Raw genomic sequence first — 23,124 nt, 5'->3', positions numbered from 1 at the left:
TCTGTCCTGAGACAGGAATAGCTGGAGACAGAGTGAGAGGATCCAAGTGATGGCAAGATGGGAAGACGAAAACAGGGATACAGTGAGACGAGAAAAGATGCCACCAAGCAACAGAGACGCAGACAGACAGGAAGGCAAGGCTGGCCCTGCTTTGACTCCCCCGGACGTCCCTGCCCCCAGACCTGGCTGCTCCTCAGCACAGATTCCAGGAGCTGCCCGGCCACCCTCAGATAAACCCCCCTTTGTTTTCTCTTCTTCCTCTTGTTCTCCTTTAAGACAGGAGAAGGTGCCACTGCACTCCTCGCCCAGGCTGGAGTGCAGTGGCACCATCTCGGCTTAATGCAACCTGCGCCTCTCAGGTTCGAGCAATTCTCCTGCTTCAGTCTCCCCAGTAGCTAGGATTACAGGTGCCCGCCACCACTCCCGGCTAATTATTTTGTATCTTCAGTAGAGATGGGGTTTTGCCTTTTTGGCCAGGCAGGTCTTGAACTCCTGACCTCAAGTGATCTGCCCACCTCAGCCTCCCAAAGTGCTAGGATGACAGGCTTGAGCCACCATGCCCGGACCTCCTTTTCTTCTCGAGAACACCTGGTGGAAGGGGCTCTTCCTTGTATCCAGGAAACGCCCGGTGAGTCAGTCAGCAAACAGTGCTTGGGAATGATGGGAGCTAGGGCTGCTATCTTGGGTCTGTTCTGCTCATTTATTTTTATCATTTTGGGGGGTTTAGCGGGTGGGAAGTGGGGATGGGAATTAGGCGTGTCAGTCAGTATAATACAATTTTCTAAGTATGTCTCTTTGTTCAGCCACCGGTGTTCTTTTCTTTTTCTATCTCCCGTTATTAAGTCACTGCTGCTGTAGGAGTGTCACTTAAGCGACTGGGTTTTTATTTTTGTCCCCAAGGTACAAAAAGTACTGCCAGCCGCGCACAGTGGCTCACGCCTGTAATCTCATCACTTTAGGAGGCCGAGGCGGGAGGATCGCTTGAGCTCAGGAGCGCAAGACCAGCCTGAGCCACGTAGCGAGACTCCATCTTTACAAAAAGTTACAAAATTAGCCGGGCGTGGTGTCTCGCGCGTATCGCCCCACCTGCTCGGGAGGGTGGCTCCAGGCCGGAAGCTGGAGGCTGCGGGGAGCCGACATCGCGCCATTGCACTCCAGCCTGGCGACAAAGCGAGACCCTGTCTCAAAATAGGAGTAAAAATGAAAGTCCTGTCTACTTTCTGCCCGCGCTTAGGCGCTGTGGTGCGGCCGCGCACAGGCTGCCTGGGTGACCCCGCTAGGGCGAAGCCCCTCGACGCAGGTTTGGGGCGGTCTGGTTCAGCCCCCTGCACCCCGCGGGTGTCCAGAAATGCGGGCTGAGCGCCGGAGCCCGGGGCGTCCTCGGTGCGGGAGCGCCAGGGAGGGAGAGAGGGCGGAGGAGCCGGGCTTGGGGTGTCCGCCGTTCTCAGGGGTCCCCGGGCCCTCGTCCTTCCGCGCGGCGGGCGTGCAGCGGCGGGGCCGGGGCTGGGGAGTCCCCCGGTGGCGGGGAGGACGCGGCGCGTCTCCCTTCCGGGGCTGCTCGCGGGGAAGCCGGAGTCCGCTGGGGTCTGTCTGGGGTGGCTGCAGGTTCCAGGGGGATGCGGGAGCCCGGGAAGGCCCGGCTGCCTTTCCTTCCCGGTGGAGAGGGGCGCGGTGCGGGGCTCGGGGGCCTGGCGCTTCCTGCTCGCCGGCGCGCCCGCCCCGCTGCCAGGCCTGGCCTGGCCCCGCCAAGGCCCAGTCCAGCTCTGCAGAGGGAGCTGCCGGCTTTGCCCCGCCCCGGCCCCAAACTGCGATCTTAGGGTCCTCGGGCGCTGGGCTGCCACCTCCCCAGCGGCCCCGCCAAGTTAGAGGCAGGACAGCGCTGCGCTCGCGTCGCCTCACCCGAGTGACCGCCCATCACCGTCTGCGGGTTGGTGAACTGGGCTCCCTTTCAGGGCTCCTGGAACCTTTTTCTTTTCTTTCTTTTTTTCTTTTCTTTTTTTTTTTTCATTTATCCCCTCCTCTACCTCCCCTTCCTCCCCTCCCCTTCCTTTTCTTTTCTTTCATTTTTGAGGCAGTCTTGCTCTGTAGCCCAGGCTGGAGTACAGTGACGCAATTTAGGCTCACTGAAGCCTCGACCTCCCAGGCTCAAGTGATCCTCCCTCCTCGGACTCCAGAGTAGCTGGGACTGCAGGCACGCGCCATCACACCTGGCTAGTTTTCTTTAATTGACTGATTGATTGAGACAGGATTTCGGCATGTTGTCCAGGCAGGTCTCGAACTCCTGAGCTCAAGGGATCCTCCTGTCTGGGCTTCCCAAAGTGCTGGGATTACAGGCATGAGCCACCATACCTGGCCTTTTTTGTTTTTTCCTCAAAATCACATCACATGTAGCACAGGGGTCCTTTAGTCTCTGCGTTTCACTGGAGGTCAGAGATTTTCCTTGATTGTCTTTTCCTGTGGCCGACATCAAGGCTGGCTTCAGGAGTTCTGGGAGACACTTTTCTCTCAAGGATCTGGTAGCTTTCACTCCACTGTCTCAGGCACTGACTGTTGCATGTGAAGTTCAAGGTTGTCCTGATTATTAAGATCTTTGGAAGTCATTTAAGTTTGAATTTTTTCTGCATGAAATTTGAGAGAAGTCTTTATTAATTATTTTGAAATGGAGTTTTGCTCTTTTTGCCCAGGCTGGAGTGCAGTGGCGTGATCTCTGCTCACTGCAACCTCCCCCTCCCAGGTTCAAGCGATTCTCGTGCCTCAGCCTCCTGAGTAGCTGGGATTACAGGCACCTGCCACCACGCCTGGCTAATTTTTGTATTTTTAGTAGAGACGAGGTTTCACCATGTTGGCCAGGATGGTCTGTATCTCCTGACCTCAGGTGATCCCCCCGCTTTGGCCTCCCAAAGTGCTAGGATTACAGGTGTGAACCAACACGCCCAGCCAGAAATCTTTATTTTTGCAACAAGTTTGAGTTTCACCAAGAGATAGCTTAGGGTCAGTAGTCTCGTTTTAATTGGTACAAAATGACCCATTTCATTTCATTTTAAAGTCTTGCATTCATTTATTTGACAAATATTTGAGGACTAAGTATATGCTAGGTAGGCACAGTTTTAAGTTCTGGGGAGACAGCAGTGAAAAAACAGGCAAGCTCTTTGTCATTGTGGATTTTACAATGGTATGTGGTGAGAGAGAGAACAAGGTTTTGATTATTGAGTCCCTTCCACCTGATTTATCCAGAAACTGAAAGTGCTGTTCCCTCGTACTGTATCTTCACACTTTACCCTAAATGCCTGGCATTTTCCCTTGTTTTCTTTTAATCTCTCCATTAATATCCCCCACTTGGCACATAGGTTTCTCTTGTTTATCGTCTGCTTAATAATCCAATTTTCTGTAAGCCTCTTCATTTTGGCTTCCAGGGACAATCATGATGAAGCACCCAGTTCCCCCGGCACTGTCCTTGTCTCATCTTCCTCAGGATAGGTAATAGCTGTTTTCTAAAATCTTCGTATATTTCATGTGCGAAATCTATTTTAGGATTATCAACACAATTTTGCTGCTTGCTTCTTTTACATCTGGGCTCAGGGCTTTCGCACTGGGATCAGATTAATTTTCTTCCTCTTACATTCAGACCTCCATGCAATTCATGTGTAAATCCAACAGGAGCAAGTGGATGCTTAAACCCATGTAGCATGAATGTGTAAATAAAGAGAAGGAAGGAAGGAGGAAAGGAGGGGAGGGGAGAGGACAATTCAAATAGTGCGAGTGAGTCTACCCATCATTCTATTCAGAGTGTGTGCCCAGATGAGCAGAGATAGGTGTGATGAGAGCCTGTTGCTCTGTCAGTGGGTCTCACAAATGCCTCCTATACTGTGAGCATCTCATCATGTGGACTGTGACTCTCATGTCTAAAGATGTATTTTTTTGGCCTGGCGCGGTGGCTCATGCCTACAATCCCAGCACTTTGGGAAGCCAAGGTGGGTGGATCACCTGAGGTCAGGAGTTCAAGCAGCCTGGCCAACATGGTGAAAACCCTGTTTCTACTAAAAATACAACAAAATTAGCCTGTAAGTACAGGCATGTGGCTCATGTGTGTAATCCTAGCTACTAGGGAGGCTGAGGCAGGAGAATTGCTTGAACCCAGAAGGCAGAGGTTGCAGTGAGCCAATACACACAACTGAACTCCAGCCTGGGCAGCAAAGCAAGACTCCACCTCAAAAAAAAAATGTGTATTTTTCAAACATGACCCATAAGGCAAACCAACTACTTCATCTCATGCTCAGCCAAAGAAATAGCCATCTCTCCTGACTTTGGAAGAAAAACTGGCAGAGCTGGATTTTTAATAAATGGTACTGGGCAGAATAGACACGTATGGGTAATTTAAGGGATTTTCATGAGTAACTCTGACTATATGGGATGAAGTCTTACATAGAGATTTTAGAATCAATCCTCTGATAAGATGTGACCCTCTCATACTAGACTTGTCAACCACAGTGTCTTGGAGGCCATTGCCCTTCAAACTGACTAAGGTAGGCAGACACGTCTCCCTGGAGCTTCCAATGTATAGGCTACCTGGCTATCTGCGGCATGGTTTGGTACAGACAGATGAGGTGAACCAATCATATTCCCCTTCTGTGGGATCTGAAATTGGGAATAACCCAAAGACGAGGCACTTATTGGAAACTAAGATTTCTCTTGTTTATCTTCTGCTTAATAATCCAATGAAATGCACTGTCATTTTTACAATACCCTATTGGCTACACAGGTAAGCCCTATTCAATATAGGAAGGAACTTCACGGGCACAATTGATTAATTTAGCATTTGTTTAGTGCCTATGATGTGCCAGGCACCATTCTAGGTCCTGAGGATACAGTGGTGAATGAGATCTCCACTATCATAGCTTACCGAGCAGGTGCCCAAGGCAGGCAATGAGTAAATATATGAGAAGAGGAAAAGAGAATGCCAGGAAGCCCTACAGTTTTGGAGCAAAGCCATGAACTCTTTTCTGTCTTGTCTTTTTTTTTGTTACTCTGTTCGCTTATCCGTGAACTATTTTCACAACTATTTCCTTTTTGAAAAGCATCTCTGGGTTTGCTGTTGGGTTCTGTTTTGTGAGTGCAAGGATGGAGGAAGGCTGGATGATGGGGTGGACCGTGCAGGCCATGGAGTTAGTGTAGCAGGAGATGGACCATAATAACTAAGGCCGGGCGCGGTGGCTCACGCCTGTAATCCCAGCACCTTGGGAGGCTGAGATGGCAGATCACCTGAGGTCAGGTGTTCAAGACCAGCCTGGCCAACATGGTGAAATCCTGTCTCTACTGAAAATACAAAAATAAGCCAGGTGCAGTGGTGGGTGCCTGTAATCCCAGCTACTTGAGAGGTTGAGGCAGGAGAATTGCTTGAACCTGGGAGGTGGAGGTTGCAGTGAGCCAAGATTGCACCACTGCACTCCAGCCTGGGTGACAGAGTGAGACTCCATCTCAAAAGAAAAAAAACCCAACAATAACTGATAATAGAACAGTTATAACAATATACTGTGATAAAACTTAAGTGAATGTCTCTCTCTAAATACCTTATTGTACTGCACTCACCTATTTTTAGACTGTGGTTGACCACAGGTAACTGAAACCACAGAAAGCAAAACTGCGACGTGGGGGACGGCGTGCATGCTCGTGTCACATCTGTGTGTGAGAGAGTTTTAACTGGCAACCATCTACATAATCCAAGAGTGGGAAGAGAAAGGGGTCCTCACTTTTTAGAGTTTTGTATTGTTTGTGAACGTTTTCTATGTAAAATGTTTTGTATTTAAGGACAAAAGAGATAATGACAAAAAGGAAAAAATGCTACGCGTCTGACTCTCAGGAAGTGACTAGAGGGAGTGGAAATTCTACCACCTGTTATTGCTAAATCTCATTAAAATGCCCTTGAAATCAACCAAACCAACTCTCAGGCACAGCCAGAACAATGGAGGCAGAGCAGAGCTTGGGATCCTGAATCCACACCCCTAGTCCCTCCTGGTGGGAAGAGAAGAAGAGGAGAGCTCACTTCCCACGGTTCCCACCTCACCTGGCTGGAGAGGCTGATGTGGGACCAGATGTGACCATCAGTGCAGGTAGGAGGCAGAGAAGGCAGCTCGCCCGACTGGCCGGTGCTCTGGGCCCAGCCCAGGATGAGGAACTAGGGCAACAGTGCAGCCCTCCAGCATCAGGTCTAGAGTTTCCCTGGGAGGAAGGAGGAAGAGGTCTCACCCATGTCACCCCAAGTCATGGGGCATTTCCAGTGAGGACATACAGACCTAGGAACTAGGGAGAAAGCCTGGAGGCAGGAAACGCTGCAGATCTTTGCCCCGCCTTCCTCCAGACAGCACGAGTGACTCAGCCCTCCCCAGGGTGCGGCTTTCGCTCTGACTCCACGATTTGGCCTCCTCTCACTCACAACTCTGTCTCCTCTCTGTATCATTCCTCCTACTCAGGGCTGATAGTCAAAATATCAAACCACTAATAAAGCATGGACACCCGCCAGTCAGACCACACACCAGTTGGAAACAATGGCTAGAGGTGGCAAATTGCCCCAAAACGTAGTGGCTTGAAACAACAAACGTTTGTTACATCACACACTTACAGGTCGGGAGTTTGGGTGGTTCTGGCTCAGGGCCTCTCATGAAGCTGTCAAAGTGTCAGAGTTGCAACCATTTGAAAGCTTGACTGGGGCTGGAGAATCCTCTTTCTAGACGTCTCACTCACAAGGCTGTTGGCAGGAAGCCTCAGTGCCTCACCAGGATGTGGGCCTCACCACAGGGCTGCTTGAGTATCCTCACAACATGGTGGCTGGCTTCCCCAGAGGGAGACATTCGAGAGATAAAGGCAGAGTTGCAGTGTCTTTTATGACCTATTCTTGTAAGTTACATACCATCACATCCGCAGCATCCTATTGGGTCAGCCCTACTCAATGTGAGAGGGGCTATACAAGGTGGAAATACCAGGGGCAAGGATCACTGGGGGATGTTCTGGAGGCTGGCTACCCCAGGTACTATATTTTTTCCCATTTAAAACTGTCTCATGGCTCCCCACTAACCTCAGGATAAAATCCAGTGCCTTACCATGATTGGCAAGGCCTGGCATGAACTGGCTCCTACCTGCCTTCCAATCCCATTGTGTTCCTCTTTAATCATCTGCGCTAAACTCCAAAAACATCAACCCTCCATACATCTGTCAATATCTGAAGCTCATCCTTTCTATTTTCTGCTCCCCCTGTCTAGAAGTCTCCTCACCCAGATCTTTCTATGGCCAGTTCCTTCTCATTGTTTGGGTCTCAGCTTAATGTCACGTCCTCAGAGAGGCTTCGCTGACCCCTTTTTCAAACTTAGCCCTCATCCACCTGTCACGCTCTCTTACCTCGCCTCGTGCTGACCTCCTCCTAGCATTGATCTCTATCTGAAACTTATTGAATTGATGATTGCCTTTCTCCCTTCTTGTACCAGCAGGAGTCTTTAATTACAAGCAACAGACTGCTCGTCAGCTGGTTTTAAGCTACAGGTGAACCTAATAAAGGATAGGCGGTGCCTCATAACGTCTTGGGAAATCAGAGAACCAGGCTCGAAGGCCATTTACTTGGAGTGGTTCTGTCTGCTGCTGCCTCTGGGATCTGCCGTCATCCTGACAGAAAGGGCTCCAGGCACCTGCTTCTCAGCGTCACAGCCTCATGCAGGAGCAGCCGACGGGTGGTGTTTTAAGTCGAATGCTATGCCTAATTTTCAAAAGAGACAGGAAAGTTTCCGGCTTCCACCATAAGGAGGTGTGAGTTCATAAGGTAGGAAATTCTCAGAATAGGAAGACTGTTCCCTGGGCTGGGGAAGCCATAGAACGCTGATGCTATCTGGCCTCTGTAGGCTCGGCAGTCCACCCTTCAGTTGTGTACTGTCACCACCCAGGCTTCCTCCGTCCTTACACTTACTAACAGCACAACCCAGTAGCAAGCTGAGAGCTGCCTCTCAACAAGAAAACAGTTGGGAAGAGTTCATAACTTTTCTCCAAACTTCGGTGTTTTCTGCATTCTCTTGCCATCTTGCTCACATATTTACGTGTTGCCTGCTTAGTGCACCCACTGGGTAAGCTCATGTGAGGGCAGGGATCTTGTTCGTCACCATATCCTCAGGACCTAGAGCAGGGCCAGGCACATCGTGGATGCTCACTAAATGTTAAGGAATTGTGTACATGAAGTCCCCACATCAGCCTCTCCAGCCGGGTGAGGTGGGAACCACGGGAAGCAAGCTCTCCTCTTCTCTTCCCACCAGGAGGGGCTGGGGGTGTGGATTCAGGAGCCTGAGCTCTGCTCTGCCTCCATTGTTCTGGCTGTGCCTGAGAGTTGGTTTGATTGATTTCAAGGGCATTTTAGTGAGATTTAGCAATAGCAGGTGGTGGAATTTCCACTCCCTCTAGTCACTTCCTGAGAGTCAGACGCGTAGCATTTTTTCCTTTTTGTCGTTATCTCTTTTGGCCTTAAATACAAAACATTTTACATAGAAAACATTCCCAAACAATACAAAACTCTAAAAAGCGAGTCCCCCTTTCTGGCCTCCAGTTAAACTCTCACACACAGATGTGACACGAGCATGCACGCCGTCCCCCACGTCGCAGTTTTGCTTTCTGTGGTTTCAGTTACCTGTGGTCAACCACGGTCTAAAAATAGGTGAGTGCAGTACAATAAGGTATTTAGAGAGAGAGACACATTCACTTAAGTTTTATCACAGTATATTGTTATAACTGTTCTATTTTATTATTAGTTTTGATTGTTCATCGCTTACTGTGCCTAATTTATAAATGAAGCCTCATCCTAGGTATGTATGTATAGGCAAAAACATAGTCTCCATCACGCTCAGTACTATTAGCTGTTTGGTGCGTCCCCTGCAGGTCTCGCAGCGTATCCCCTGGGGATAAGGAGGCCTATCGTACTTGTTCACATCCATGTCGGGTTGGGCTGGCGTTTCCAAATGGTAGATTTCTAGAAGTTTATCTGCAGGTTTGCAATGTTGATAGGTTCTTCCAAATGGCCCTTTGAAATATTGTACAACATGCAGTGTCAGAGTTGATGGGAGAATTACTTCCCGTTTGCCACCTCTAGATAGTATCTGTTCTTTTGTTTTTTAATAGTCAGCTATTTAATTAGGTTTTTAAGACGTTTAGAACACCAATTTGTGAGGGTACACTCCATTCATCAGGGCAAACACGATCGCAGGTAGCCCTGGAGCGGAGGAATAGCTTTGCTTTTTGGTGAGGTTTGTGAGTGCACAGCTTTCTGAGCCATCTTGCGCCGCTCTGTCATGTCTTTCTCTCTTCCTGTGTGGAAGATCTCACCTCTCTGGTGTCTCTGGGTTTCCGCAGCTGCTGCTGCTTGAAGTAAGCATCAGTAAGATGTTTTGGGATTTTTACTTTGCTGATACCAATTTTGGTTGAGGTGGCAATGACAAATTTCAGGTGTGTTCTTTGTAGAGGAACTCGATTGAGGACCAGAGGTTGAGCCACAGGTAACAAGCCACCAGCCCGGCGGCTTCAGGAAAACCGCCCTCTTGCCCCTGCGGCGTCTCTTGGCGATGATCCGAATGGTCCCGGGGGTGATGCTGGCTTGCAGTTTTCTCACGTACTGACGGGTTTTTGCTGTGACTCACCAGCTTTCCAGGCACATCTTCAGTAGGATCAAATCTAGGCATTTTGAGTTTAGCCACCTGGGTACCACCATTCCTGTTACCACCAACTGGTTTTGTAACAGTTGCAAGAACCTTCTTTTTCTTTTCAACCCGGCCAATTCCTCTGACAAGGACAGGATTGCGGCTGCAATGGGCCTTCAGTTTCTTCTCTTTAGTATCTGACTTCTCAACTTTTTCACGCACCATCTTGCAAGATGGGAAAGAGCCATTATCTGTTTTAAAATTTGCATTTATCTGATCCCCAGGGAGCATCTAGGGCATTTCTCAACTCCAGGCTACTAGAATTTCTTCTCTTGCAAATTGTCTGCTTTCATCCAGTGACCACATATGTATTGGAGTGTAAAGCTTTGCCCAGAGCTGCGAAGGGCTGTTTGCATTTCGGTGCTGTCTTGCGAGTTGCGCATGTTGTCTCTTACTCGTCTTTCATCTCTGTGAGTCTCTAGCCCTACAGAAGCTTGACATTTTTATGGAGTCAGACGTGTTCATTTTTTTCTTTAGGGCTTCTGGATTTTGTGTCTTGCTTAGGTTTCCCTTCTCCAAGAATACAGAAATATTTTATCATATTTTCTTCTAGGACCTTAATTAATTCTGTTTGAGACTGGGTACAGTGGCTCACACCTGTAATCCCAGCACTTTGGGAGGCTGAGGCGAGTGGATCACTTGAGCCCAAGAGTTCGAGACCAGCCTGGGCGAGATGGTGAAACCCTCCCTCTATAAAAACTACAAAAATTAGCCAGGCATGGTTGCGTACACCTGTGGCTCAAGCTTCTCAGGAGGCTGAGGTGTGAGAATCGCTTGAACTCAGGAGGCGGAGGTTGCAGTGAGCAGAGATAGAGCCACTGCGCTCCAGCCTGGGTGACAAAGTGAGACATTGTCTCAAAATAATAACAGTAATTCTGCTTGACAGCTGATGCAAAATTATCCTCTAAAAAGGTTGTTCCAATTACCATTCCATAAGCTGGAAGACCCCTATTTCCCCAACACCCTCACCGGCCCTGAGCATTAGCTGTCTTTGACAGGTTTTGCCAGTGGTGAATATGTATTGTTCAGCACTGTTGTTCTAATCAGCATTAATAATGAGTGGGATCTGAAATCTTTTCATATGGTATAAGCTAGTTGTACTTCTCTGTGAACTGCAGGATCCTTTCCTTGCCCATTTTCTCTGTTGGGCTGTTGGGCTTTATCTTACGGATAAAGGGCTGTTCCTGAAGGAAATGAGCCCTGTGTCCTGATCTGTAAGGGAAGTAATTTCCCCAGTGGCTCCCTATCTCTCTCCTTGCCACACCCACAAATCGCCTACAGCTGCCTCCTCCCCTGGAGGCACATCCTAAGCCGGCCCTTCCCTTCACAGGTGTTCTCTTCTGAGCCCATTTATGGCTAGAGTTTTCACATTCAGTTCGGTCCTCACAACTTTTGATAATGAGGATATCCTTTTGTAGTTTCTATTCCTATTGCAGGTTTTTACAATACATATTTTGTGGTCATGTGTAGGGATGGGTTGGGACTGGGAAGTTGGAACACGTGCTCAGGCTGCCATATCTCCTGTGTTAAAATCTTTTTTTTTTTAATTATTATTTATTTATTTTTTTGAGACAGGGTCTGGCTTTGTTGGCCCGGCTGTAGTGCAGTGGCACTATCTTGGCTCACTGCAGCCTCGACCTCCCAAGCTCAGGCGAATCCCCCACCTCAGCCTCCAGAGTAGCTGGGACCACAGGCCTGTGCCACCACGCCTGGCTAATGTTTTAAAAATCATTATAGAGATAGGGCCTTGCTCTATTGCCCAGGCTGGCTTCCAACTCCTGGGTTTAAGCAATCCGTCAACCTCAGCCTCCCAAAGTACTGGGATTACGCCTGGCCTCTTAGTGTTAAATTCTAAGTCATACACTAATTTCTCTTCTTGTTTCTTGTGGTTTTAAATTTGATTTTCTCCAGACTTTCAGGTCTAGAACCATGTCATCTGAAAATAATGATCATTGTACCTGGCATCTGACTTTTTAACAAGCTGGCATTTGTGAGCCACACTGTCATTCATGCAAACAAGGCAGATATTTTTGAATTAAAAAAAAGAATCCACTTCCTGCCCAGAGTCTGCTGGTCAGCTACACGCGGCAGACTGGATACCCCGTAGCAGCTCCTGCAAGGCAGTGCGCGAACACCAGGGGGAGCTCGTGACAGGCAACAGCGCTTGTCGGGGCAGCTTTCGCGTCTCAGGTGTGATTTCTTGGCCACTCATTGATTTGTAGTAATGTGCATAATCAATGGCTGTAATAACAACACTAGCTGATTGGTCAGAGGTGTCTCTCTGGCTTCCCTGAGCCTGGGCACACTTGGTCGTCGGTGCTGGAAGCTCTGGAATGCCCTGTCATCCTGTTCTGGGGCTGTCTCTCGGCTTTGGTCCCTTCTTTTCCCCCCACTTTTGTGGGTCCTTTCAGTCTTTTTTTTTTTTTTTGGAGACGGAGTCTCGCTCTGCCACCAGGTGGCGTGCAGTGGCGCGATCTTGGCTCACTGCAACCTCTGCCTACCAGGTTCCAGTGATTCCTCTGCCTCAGCTTCCCTAGTAGCTAGGATTACAGGCACCCACCACCATACCTGGCTAATTTTTGTATTTTTAGTAGAGACGGGGTTTCGCCATGTTGGCCAGGCTAGTCTCGAACTCCTGACCTCAGTTGATCCACCCACCTACGCTTCCCAAAGTGCTGGGATTACAGGCATGAGCCACCGCCGTGGCCATGGATCCTTTTGAAGTCTTTAAGTCTCTCCCAGCTCCTGCCTTCACCGTCCCCTGCCTGTCTCCATGCCTGCAGAACACCAGCCCCACGAGATGTTCCAGACAGAAAAGATTCAGGGACAGTTTGAGAAGTGCTGACTACCACGCCGACCTCTTGGAAATGGGCTGGCATTTTAAAGACTTGAGAAGTCCTTCAGTGCGACATGTCTTCAGTGTTTCTCCGGTAGCCAGTGCCTCAGGCTGGTCTGAATGCCAAGGCGTGCACCCCTTCTCAGCGTTCTATCTAATCAGCGCTTTCCACGCCTTGCTGTGGGGAATGCTGGCTTTCAGGAGCCTGGGTGGGAAGTGTGAGAGAGATTGTCTGCAGGGACTAGAGATGCATGAAGGGATCACACAGGGAGCTCCTCAGAGGTAGGCCAGGGACATTTATCTGCAGGAAGAACCAGGAGCAGGAAGTGACACATTTCACCAGTCCCCACTGCTACCACCCGCTCCAAAAGAGAAGGCAGAGCCAGCACCAGGAGTCCAGGTGCGAGGCCGGGAACCCAGGTGCGAGGGTGGGAGGCAGGAGCCCATCTGGGAGCCCAGCTCTGAGGCCGGGAGCCCATCTGGAAGTCTATGTGAAGCCTGGAGCCCGGGTGGGAGGCCGGGAGCCTGGGTTTGAAGCCAGGAGCCTGGATTTGAGGCCAACCACCCCGGCTGGGAGGAGGCGGTGCTGCGCCAGTCCCCGGGCTGCTCCTGGGGAAGCTCCGAGTTCCCAAGCCAGCAAGCTGAAGCTCTCTGCTTCAGGGGACATGTGAGGGAGTTGGTGGAGCAGCACACAGGCTCTGTCCCAGGCTGCTGAACAGCCATGCCTCCCCATGGACGAATAATGGCCACCCAGGAGCCTCACCAGGAGCCTTCCCTCCAGGGCCTACTGTCCATATGGCTCATTTGCAATGACTCCTGGACTCTGTTTCTCCCCTACTCAAGCTTCAGATTCCTTGGAGAGAACACTGATTGGCCCACGTGGGCCCAACCAGCATGACACGGAGACTGGGTTACACCTGCCTGGCTTTTGGAGGGGAGGGGCCTGGGCAGCCTCAGTTTGCCTGGCTCCGTTTGCAGCCAGTAAGATGGGCCCTGGGAGGCGGCAGAGCTTGCTGGGGGAAGAGAGCTTCTGTAGGAGCCAGCTGAGGGTGATCCGGTACATTAAGCCAGGCTTTGAGCAGCGAGAGAGGAATCACCTCAGGTTAGTCCTGCGGCTCCTGGGCTGCAAAGCTGGTGTGCTGGGAAGATTGAGGATGGGTGCTGGTGCTTGGCCAGAGGTGTCAGGAGAGGCGGAGGTGTGGGCAGGAATCCTCTGTGTTCAGAAAACTATTCACTGTCCCATTTGGAAAACAGGCTTTGTCCTTCTCAGCAGTCCTGTTATGTTTATGAGTCTAGCAGTAAAGGACCGCCTTGATAGAACAGCAAGGAAAATGTTAGTTACCAGTTGGGAACTGCATCCTAGGGGCAGGCACACCCCAGGAGATGGGCACCACCAGCCCCATTTTACAGATAAGGAAACTGAGCACAGAGAGGCCACTGCCTTGCCCCATCTTCACAGCTGGGAAGGGTGGGGATGACGTTTGAACCCAAGTGTCCTTAACTCCAGAGCCCGTCCACCTGGCTCCTAAGCAGCACTGCCTCTAGGCCTCATTCCCACACACATGAGGCCCTGTTTGCCTGTTGTCCTAGCACGATTACTAATGGTGCCTCCTTTCATCCTCAGAAAGGAGGGTCGTGGTTTGAGGGTTTGTTTTTCTGAGACAGGGTCTTGCTGTGACAGCCACACTGGAGTGCAGTGGAGTGATTTTGGCTCCGAAAGGGTCTTGGTTTGGCTGACAAATGAGAAGACTAGGTGGAGGTTGGATGATCGCAGCAAGATGTTGGTGGGCAGAGTATGGGAAACCCAGCTGGCAGCTGGTCCTCCCTGTCCCAGAATTCCAGCATCTAGGCTCACTCTCTGGGGACAGCTCTGTGTTGTGTTAGTGAGACGCCATCGTTGGCCCTGAGTACCTGGGCACTTCACAGAGCAGCCTTTCGAGAGTTCCGTGACTCCAGGCTCTTTGTTTATATTTGGACAAAGAGCCTGTTTTTCTCCCTGACTCCACTGAACCCATGGGCCTGACTCCAGGGCTCCTGACCCCATTTCAAGGCTTTGCTGTTTGGCCACATCTCCAACATGTCATTGGCCAAAGCAAATCACACAGGGCAGAGGGGCTTGGGGGCAGCTGTCAAGGCCTGCCACCAGGTCTGTGGGTGCCTGTTGTCTGGGTTTTGGAGTCAAGTAGCTGGGGCACACCTAGATGGGATGGGACATCTTTTAAAAAATGGGTGGGGGAGAGCCTGGAGGTCCCACAGTGGGAGGGGAGGGAAGTAAATGTTTGCAAATGAGAATCCAAACCTCACAGAAGGCTTCACAGAGGAGGTGTCACTTGACCGTGGCCTGGAAGGAGAAGTTAGATTTTCCTAAGTGAAGATAGGTGTTGCACAGTGAGCAGGTGTATACAAACCTCCTCCCTGAGACCCAGGGAGCGGAGAGGCTGAACACAGAGGCTGACCAATCCAGCTGCTTAGGAACATTTAATAGGGACGTAGAAGCCATGTCTCGGGCAGCCGGGGGACAGTGGCTCCCTGCACTGTTGCCCCCCTCAGACTCAAGGCTTATGTTCCGTAGGGTTATGTAACATACACAGTGTTTACAGTACCATGGGGTTATGGTCACACATTTACAGTGTTTATGATAACATATTTACAGTAAGTGTGTGCTCTTAACAGTAGATAAAGTAGAAATCTTCGAGGTATTCCTGGAAATGGGGTTAATCAGAAGTTGACATGGTGCATTAACATCCAGGAGGGAGTTGCTTTGGGCGCCGGTGGGATAGGGCACAGCTGTCCTAGGGTCGGTGGGGAGGGGCATCAAGGTCCCGAAGCCTGGCGTGTCCTTTCTTTCAACACAGTACTTGGGGTCCCCCCCAGTCATTTTATTTCCAGATTCTAAAACTTCAATTCTGTCACCAGATACAAGTTCAAGACACAGCTTTTTTTTTTTTTTTTTGAGACGGAGTTTCGCTCTTGTTACCCAGGCTGGAGTGCAATGGCGCGATCTCGACTCACCGCAACCTCCGCCTCCTGGGTTCAGGCAATTCTCCTGCCTCAGCCTCCCGAGTAGCTGGGATTACAGGCACGCGCCACCATGCCCAACTAATTTTTTGTATTTTTAGTAGAGACGGGGTTTCACCATGTTGACCAGGATGGTCTCGATCTCTTGACCTCACCTCCCAAAGTGCTGGGATTACAGGCGTGAGCCACAGCTTTTTTTAGTAAGTCATCATAATGGAGGCTGCAGTGCTGTGTCCCTATCCTGTACATTTCCTCCAACATGAGTCGGTCAATTGCATGACCCACTCACTGCCATTTCAGAGTTCAGGGCTCCAACCTTGCAGTCCAGCACTGACACCCCTGTGAACGTGACCAGCTCAGACCTTGAAAAGACTCCTTGATAACAAAGTCAAGGTAGCCACGAGGTGAAGGAAAAACCCGTATTCTAGGAGGACAGGCAGTGGAACAGGGACTCCACACACACGGAACAGGCCAAACAATGGTGGGAACGATGGTGCCAGGACAGGATGAGGTAGTATAAACCATGACGATGTGAAAATACGGACTCACAAAATGTGGGGGTGGGGGCGGAGCTAGGAAGGGGTGGTGAGCTCATTTCCTTATCTGAAATCGTCGGTTGTCAAGAGATGCCGTCTATAGCTGAAATGTGTTGGAAGAATGAATCCAGCTGCTTCATAATTTTCTTTCCCTTAGGGAAATAATTTGAAACCAGGAGCAGCAGCAGCATTTGCAGCTTGGTAATTTCTTGAGTTACATTTAAGTTGTCTTTTGTTCTGTTAAATTTAACTACGGCACTTTCTCTAAAAACAGTATGTTTGTATGAGCCCATTTGGGTTAAAAAAAAAAAATCCTTTTCTCTGAATATGTGCATAGAGGTGTCCCTTCGGTGTTCTCTGGGGGTCAGCTGTGATTATTCTGGGGGTGCTGGGTTTCCGGACCATGTAACGTTTTTGTTTTTGGTACTCTTCGGTGTTACTTGGATTTCTTATAATGAGCATGCACTATTTTTATCAGAGCAAAGCTTTTTTAAAAAATGAAAATACATTTCTGGAAAGAAAAAAAAGTGTTCCTTTGCCAGGCCTCTATCTTACTGGGATCTATGGGGACTCTTTCCAGTGGCTGCTCGGAGCCCACCTCTGCAGGGTATGGGGTGTGGTTCATCTCCTTGGTGGTTGGGGGCTGGGGGTGCACAGGGAAGGGAAATTTGTGAGCAGATGCTGAAGGTTGCACTTTGGAGCCCTGGGTGCTGGGCTGGTGGCGTCAGGAGGCTTTGACATCAGGCCCATTGAGTCCTCCACTGTTTAGTTGGGTGACAGAGCCTTTATCAAAACTCAAGAAGTCATCCTTGGCTGGGCATGGTGGCTCATGCCTGTAATCCCAGCACTTTGGGAGGCCAAAGCAGGTGGATCACCTGAGGTCAGGAGGTTGAGACCAGCCTGGACAACATGGTGAAACCCCATCTCTACTAAAAATACAAAAATCGGCTGGGTGTGGTGGCGGGTGCCTGTAATCCCAGCTACTCAGGAGGTTGAGGCAAGAGAATCACTTGAACCCGGGAGGTGGAGATTGCAGTGAGCCAAGATCACACCACTGCACTCCAGCCTGGTATTCCAGTCTGAGACTCTGTTTCTCAAAAAAAGAAAGAAAGAAAGAAAGAAAAAACAAAAAAAAGTCATCCGCACCTGGCCTTATTTTCAGGTTCATGTAAGGTGGTGCCGTCACAGGGTTCAGCCTGGGAGGCTGCATGGGTTCCCGGCTTCATGCAGGAAGGAATTCAAGAACGAGCTGATAACGTGATAACAAGTTTATTAAGAAAGTAAAGGAAGAAAAAAGGGGCTGCCTCTGCGGCATGGAGGCTCAACTTCATAGGCTCATGGTTATTTCTTGATCATAGGGTCTGTAAGGAGTGGATTATTTATGAGTTTCCTGGAATGGGGTGGGAATTTCCTGGTACTGAGGGTTCCTCTTCCTTTTAAACCATATAGGGTAACTTCCGGACGTTGCCATGGCATTTGTGAACTGTCATGCACTGGTGGGAGTGTCTTATAGCAATTAATGTATTACAATTAGTGCATCATGAGCATGAGGACAACCAGAGGTCACTGTCATCATCTGGGTTTTGGCGAGTTTTCGCTGGTTTATTGCATCCTGTTTTTTTTTTTTTTTTTGAGACAGTCTCGCACTGTTGCCCAGGCTGTAGTGCGATCTCGGTTCACTGCAACCTCCGCCTCCTGGGTTCAAGCAATTCTCCTGCCTCAACCTCCCGAGTAGCTGGGGCTACAGGCATGTGACACCACACTCAGCTAATTTTTTTTCTTAGTAGAGACAGTTTCACCGTGTTGGCCAGGATAGTCTCGATCTCTTGACCTTGTGATCTGCCCACCTCAGCTTCCCAAAGTGCTAGGATTACAGGTGTGAGCCACCGTGCCCAGCCTATTGCATCCTGTTTTATCTGTGTGATCTTTGTGGCCTGTGTCTCGGGCTGACTTGCTGTCATCCTGTGACTTCAAATGCCTAACATCCTGGGAATGCAGCCCAGCAGGGCTCAGCCTCAGTTTACCCACAGCCCCTGTTCAAGACGGAGTCGCTGTGGTTTGAACGCTTTTGATGGTGCAGTGTCTGGTAGTCCGGGTGTTCACTAAGAATACTTAGTATTCCATATCATAGGATTCAATTCTAGCCAGGACCACTGCCAGCCCAGTTGAAAGGCTGAAGTTGAGGGGTCCGGGGTACTCTGGCCTGTTCTGGGTCCTAAGAGCCACTCATATAGTTGCAGCTCCATCTAGTGTCCATATCAGGACATAACAGCATCTATTTGGTTCACTGTAAAACCCAATTTCCATACCTGCCTGCCATACAGCACTCATTAGGGAAAATCGACCAAATAAAAAAACAAACTTTTTTTTTTTTTAAACGGAGTCTCGCTCTGTCATCCAGGCTGCAGTGCAGTGGTGAGATCTCTGCTCACTGTAACCCCCACAGCCTGGGTTCAAGTGATTCTCCTGCCTGAGCCTCCTCAGTAGCTGAGATTACAGATGCCCGCCTAGCTAATTTTTATATTTTTAGTAGAGACAGCGTTTCACCATGTTGTCCATGCTGGTCTCAAACTCCTGACCTCAAGCGATCCTCCAGCTTCAGCCTCCCAAAGTGTGGGATTACAGCTGAGGGCTGAGCTTCAAGGGAGGGAAGCTGCTGTCAACAGTTGGAAAGAATTTGCGGGGTTTTCACGCCTACTGTGTGCCAGGCACTGGGGAAGTGGCATTCACGTCAACAGGCTCCTGTGCTTGCAGAGTGTGGAGTCCTGTGGAGAAGCTGGATGTCAACTGCTTACAGGTGGACCCGGATCTGCAGAGAACAAGGTGTGGCATGGGCCTGAGCCCTGGCTGACAGGCAGGTAGGGAGAGGACCATGCATGAGGGTCTTGTCCTTGGAGGGCTGGAGGTGGTGGTTTGGGACGGTGGATGGGGAGGATGGTAGGAGACAGGCATGGCCTGGTTGGTAGAATATGGAGAAAAGCCTTACTGGAGCCAGAGAGGATTCTGGAGGGAGGAGTGGCCAAAAGGGCTTCTGTGTCTTGAAGGGTCACAGAATGTGGCTGACATCCAAGGGCCTTGAACAGTCAGGAGAGGAGGGAATCCTCCTCTGCGGGCAGAAGGGAGCTAAGCAGGACACAGGGCTGTGGCATGAGGGGTAGTGGGCGGGGGTGTGTGTGGAGAAGAGGTGTCTGCTGTTTGTTCTGAGGAAGGAGACTGGGCATCTTCACAGGCTGATGGGGAGGCGCCATCAGAGAGGGCTACGTAGAGGGCTCTGGAATGTCAGATTGACATGGAAATGGGATCTCATAAGGCAGAAGGACACTGGGGAGGGCACAACAGGCCACGGGACGGGATGGGGAGGAGGTGGGATGTGCAGGGAGCTGGCCCTTATGGCCTGGATGGGAGGAGATGAGGCCTCCCGTGGTCTGATGAGAGCCTTGAGAGGAGGGCGTGGGTGCCCCGGTGGCGGGAGAGGGCTGGGTCAGTTCCCACTAAGGGAACTAAGTGTTCCTCCAAGACAGTCTGACTTGCTGCAGGGCCTGCCCCCGCGAATCCCAGCTGAGCCGAGCAGGAGGTGAGAGAGCAAGGCTCCTTAGCAAGCCCTCACCCAAGTGAAGAAAAACGCCACCAAATGCAGAGACAACCATATTGTGCTGCTTTTAATTACCAAAGATGAAAAATGATGCATTATAAAACTTGGAAGCAACTTTATACAAATTCCAATCTTTAAATATGGTTGAACAGGGTGCCCTGGGTTCGGACACTGGCCGGAAGGCTGATGAGTTGCTGGGATGGTCCCATCCACAAAGCACTGGACGCATGCTGGGAACCATCTGTGCATAAATCAGAAGAGCCAACGAGTCGGAATGGGCAGTGTCTCCAGATGCGCATCTGGACTTGAAGATACAACGCTTCAGCTCAGGTAATAGTAGATGGAGGAGAAATGAAACAGGAGAAAAGGGACAAAGAACTTCTGACATGATCAGGAAAACTTTCTCCTAACACCCTATGTCCTAAAACGCACAACCATACAAAAGAAAAAGTGGAAATGCAGGCTTTTAGTTCTATGTTGTTCAACTGCTGTGAGAGTAGTACAATGATTGATTTCTTGTGCCAAAACTAAATAGTGAAGAATAGTTTACTATGAAGTATGCAGCTGCTTTAAATGCCAAGGGCCACGACTCGTTTTGTTACAAAGGCCACAGTGAGTGCAGGCCCACCTGGCAGTGGTGAGTTGTAAAATGCCCAAACCCTTTCAGAAGGAAAGATCGGAATGATAGACCTCAGAACAAACTGAATTCAGTGCTAAACTATACTGCTGCCAGTACATGCCCCCAATCAACCAATCACTCCCCCTGGTGGCCCCCGTTTTCACGAGGCACCTGGAGGATGCTGGTGGGCAGTGTGGTTCACTGTGTAGGTCGTGGGGTCTCCTGTTGCCAGGGAGGGTGGCTGCTGTGCAGACAGACTGAACTGGGACCCTGTGATGACCCCCATGGGTAAGGCACTATGTGAAGAGTGGGCTATGCTGGGACTTCAGAATCCTTATAACATCAGCACCATCCCCTATTGGGAATGAGATCAGGTTTGGAGGACCTTTGACACTGGAGCTGGCTTCTTCTGGCACACTGGGGTGTGGGTAGCATGATGATCAAAGGCTCTTGAACAAAGTCACCCCCTCTGAGATCCTGAGCACAAAGGGGTCTGAAAGTGTAACTGGGAACAGGGGTGGTGAGGGCAGGCCCTTCCAGGGCTGGGAATCAGGCGAGGACGACTCTGGTTTGATGTCCTAATTCCGCAGCAAAGATGGGGGGCAAATGTGAAACAGGAATTCTCGGATTCTAGAGGAAGGCAGAGGGGTACCCCCTGAGGGTTAAAGATTAGAGGCAAAGTCAGAAGATAGATAGAAATGGAATGAGGTTTGGAGAGGCAAGCCAGCCCAGGAGCTCCTAGTGACACCTCCTTCTGCACCAGGGACAGGTGTGCTAGATTCAGCCCCTCCTCACACAGCCTTGCTCCTCTGGGTGGAGCAGTCCAGTGACCCTCAGCGACACTCCTGGAAGGGCAGTGGCTGTCCTTTCGTCTCTCCTTCAGATTCTCCTCCTCTCTACCCTGTCTTCTCACAGCCTAGACCCCTCCCCTGCAGTGCTCTGCCCCCTGCAAACCTCCTGCTACCCTAAGTTAGAGGAGGCAGGCAGAGGTGGAAAGCTGGTCCATCTACTTTATGAGAAGGTACTAATGAGTAAAGGTGCTTCCGTGAATTAGGCCTTCCTTTCACTATAAACTCTTTTTTCAACCTCAAAGAATGAATCTCTACTTGAAGCAAGTTAGAGGAAAACATATGCGAGAGGTCCCTCAGGCCCCCACCTGCTCAGCCCTTCCAGATGGACGCAGAAGATAGCTCCCACCTGCCCGCATGGAACGCAGCCCCAGGAGAATGTGGCGCCCAGCTTCACTGTGGGTTTGCTCACCTAGTGTTAAAAGCATATTAAAGTGCATGCTTCACCATAGGCACGAGTGCAAGAAAAGCTAGACCTCTGAGAAGATTTGGCAGGGAGTGGGGATAGCTACAGATTAGCCTGCCTTATAGAAGCGGGGACCAGTCACTCATCATGCACCGCAAACACGGTTCACAGCACTCACTCCAGCACACGAATGTGCTGCCATGCACGAGTTCAACAATGAATAAGGCACTGTCCCTGCCCTCAAGGAGCTTACGGTCTGCATGGGGGACGTGAAACCCCCAGTCCACAGAGACACAGCTCTGGGGCAGGATGGGAAGCTCAGCTGCTCGGTGGGTGTGGTTAGCACCTCAGCTCCTTCCAGCTGTGCTTATCTGGAGTTTGTCCAGAGGCTACCTGCAGTCTGCGTCTTCCTTCCCCACCCCCAGGAAGAAGCACGGTTCTCTTCAGGCTTATCGGTGTCACGGGACTCTTCAGTGACTGGAGAAAATGGTCTACCTCCTCCTCCTCCTCCGGTCCAGAAGGAAAAGGTACTGAAGCAACAGAAACCAACTGGGAGAAAATGAAATGAGCCTCCATCTGCCTGACTCCAGCCTGCCCCAGACTTACTTACAGCAAAACTTCATGTTGTAGTTCAGGCATGGACGAGAGCCAGGGCGTCCGCTCAGCCTGGGAATGTCCCCTGCTGGAGGGGCTCGCCCTCCAGGTCAGGTCTGAGCAGGCATTGATGCGCTCCCTCCCACTGCTGCTCCAGGCCCACCTTCGGTGCGGAAGGAAATCAGTGGTTCTGAGCGCTACGCGATGCTATGGAGGCCTGCTGTGACACGATTTTTTCTACTCTGCACATCGATTGACTGGATGGCCAATACAAAGACGGAGTGGAGATGAGCTTTCCAGTTCATAGCAGCTCCAAGCAGCTCGCCTGCTGCAACACGAAGTTGGCCACAGGCCGGAGAGCAGGACATAGCTGTGTGATGTGGAGGAAGCCACCATGTCTGCGACAGGACCTCCCTGGAAAGCCTAGACTGTGGCACTGGTTCCTTCCATGTCAAGATAACTAAAGCCCGGGGCGGCAGCTGGCTCCATTCTGTGTTGGCTGTTGCAGAAAAACGTTCTCCTGTTGCACAGGAGTCTGTTCACAGTCTGTCAGCTCGAAACGTCTCTTCAACAGAGGGGTCCAGCAGGCCCATGCTGGAGTCACTTAACATGTTGAGTCCGTCCAGGCTCAGGGGTTCGATTTGCAGCTCCTCTTCCAGTGGAAATGGAGTGTCCACATTCAGGCTGACTTCGGGCAGGCCTGCCAGTGCGCTGCTGAGGTCTTTGAACAGGCTGGAGCTGGTGTCTTCTGAAAGGAGGTCCAGAGGGGAAAACAGTACGTTAGGAAGTGTGAGGGCTCCAGGCTACTGGGCAAACCCAGCTGACGAAGGTCCCCTAGATTGCCATCCCATGCGTCCTGACCCACCCCCAGGCCCATAGCTCTTGCCCTGGAATCTACATTCTTGTCAGTTGCACAACTCCCAATTTTGCAGGTTTTTCCCTTTTCAGCAGTCATC

General features: G+C 50.4%; 1 protein-coding gene and 1 long non-coding RNA gene across 6 annotated transcripts in view; one reads left to right on the top strand and one right to left on the bottom strand.

The window, feature by feature from the left end:
* The window catches only part of LOC105724934 (uncharacterized), a 76,508-nt gene that overhangs the window by 38,825 nt on the left and 14,559 nt on the right, over positions 1-23,124 (top strand). For 2 of the 4 annotated variants that reach the window (XR_010342644.1, XR_010342641.1), the window contains 2 exons: positions 18,864-18,967; positions 19,854-20,031. This is a non-coding gene — a long non-coding RNA (uncharacterized LOC105724934). Of the gene's footprint in view, positions 1-7,478; positions 7,805-18,863; positions 18,968-19,853; positions 20,191-23,124 lie in introns of those variants that run through there. The other 2 variants (XR_010342643.1, XR_010342642.1) reach the window with 2 other exon arrangements.
* The window catches only part of CRTC3 (CREB regulated transcription coactivator 3), a 111,622-nt gene continuing 108,239 nt past the window's right edge, over positions 19,742-23,124 (bottom strand). For both annotated transcript variants that reach the window (XM_064376273.1, XM_012463801.3), the window contains exon 15: positions 19,742-22,916. In XM_064376273.1, coding sequence (XP_064232343.1) covers positions 22,708-22,916 — 209 coding nt within the window. In that variant the 3' untranslated portion in view covers positions 19,742-22,707. The remainder of the gene's footprint in view (positions 22,917-23,124) is intronic.

The sequence above is a fragment of the Aotus nancymaae genome, unplaced genomic scaffold (genome assembly GCF_030222135.1).
Source record: "Aotus nancymaae isolate 86718 unplaced genomic scaffold, 86718_ANA_hifiasm-v0.15.2.pri h1tg000014l, whole genome shotgun sequence".
NCBI lineage: Eukaryota > Metazoa > Chordata > Mammalia > Primates > Aotidae > Aotus > Aotus nancymaae.
This window is presented reverse-complemented; position numbering and strand designations above follow the sequence as displayed.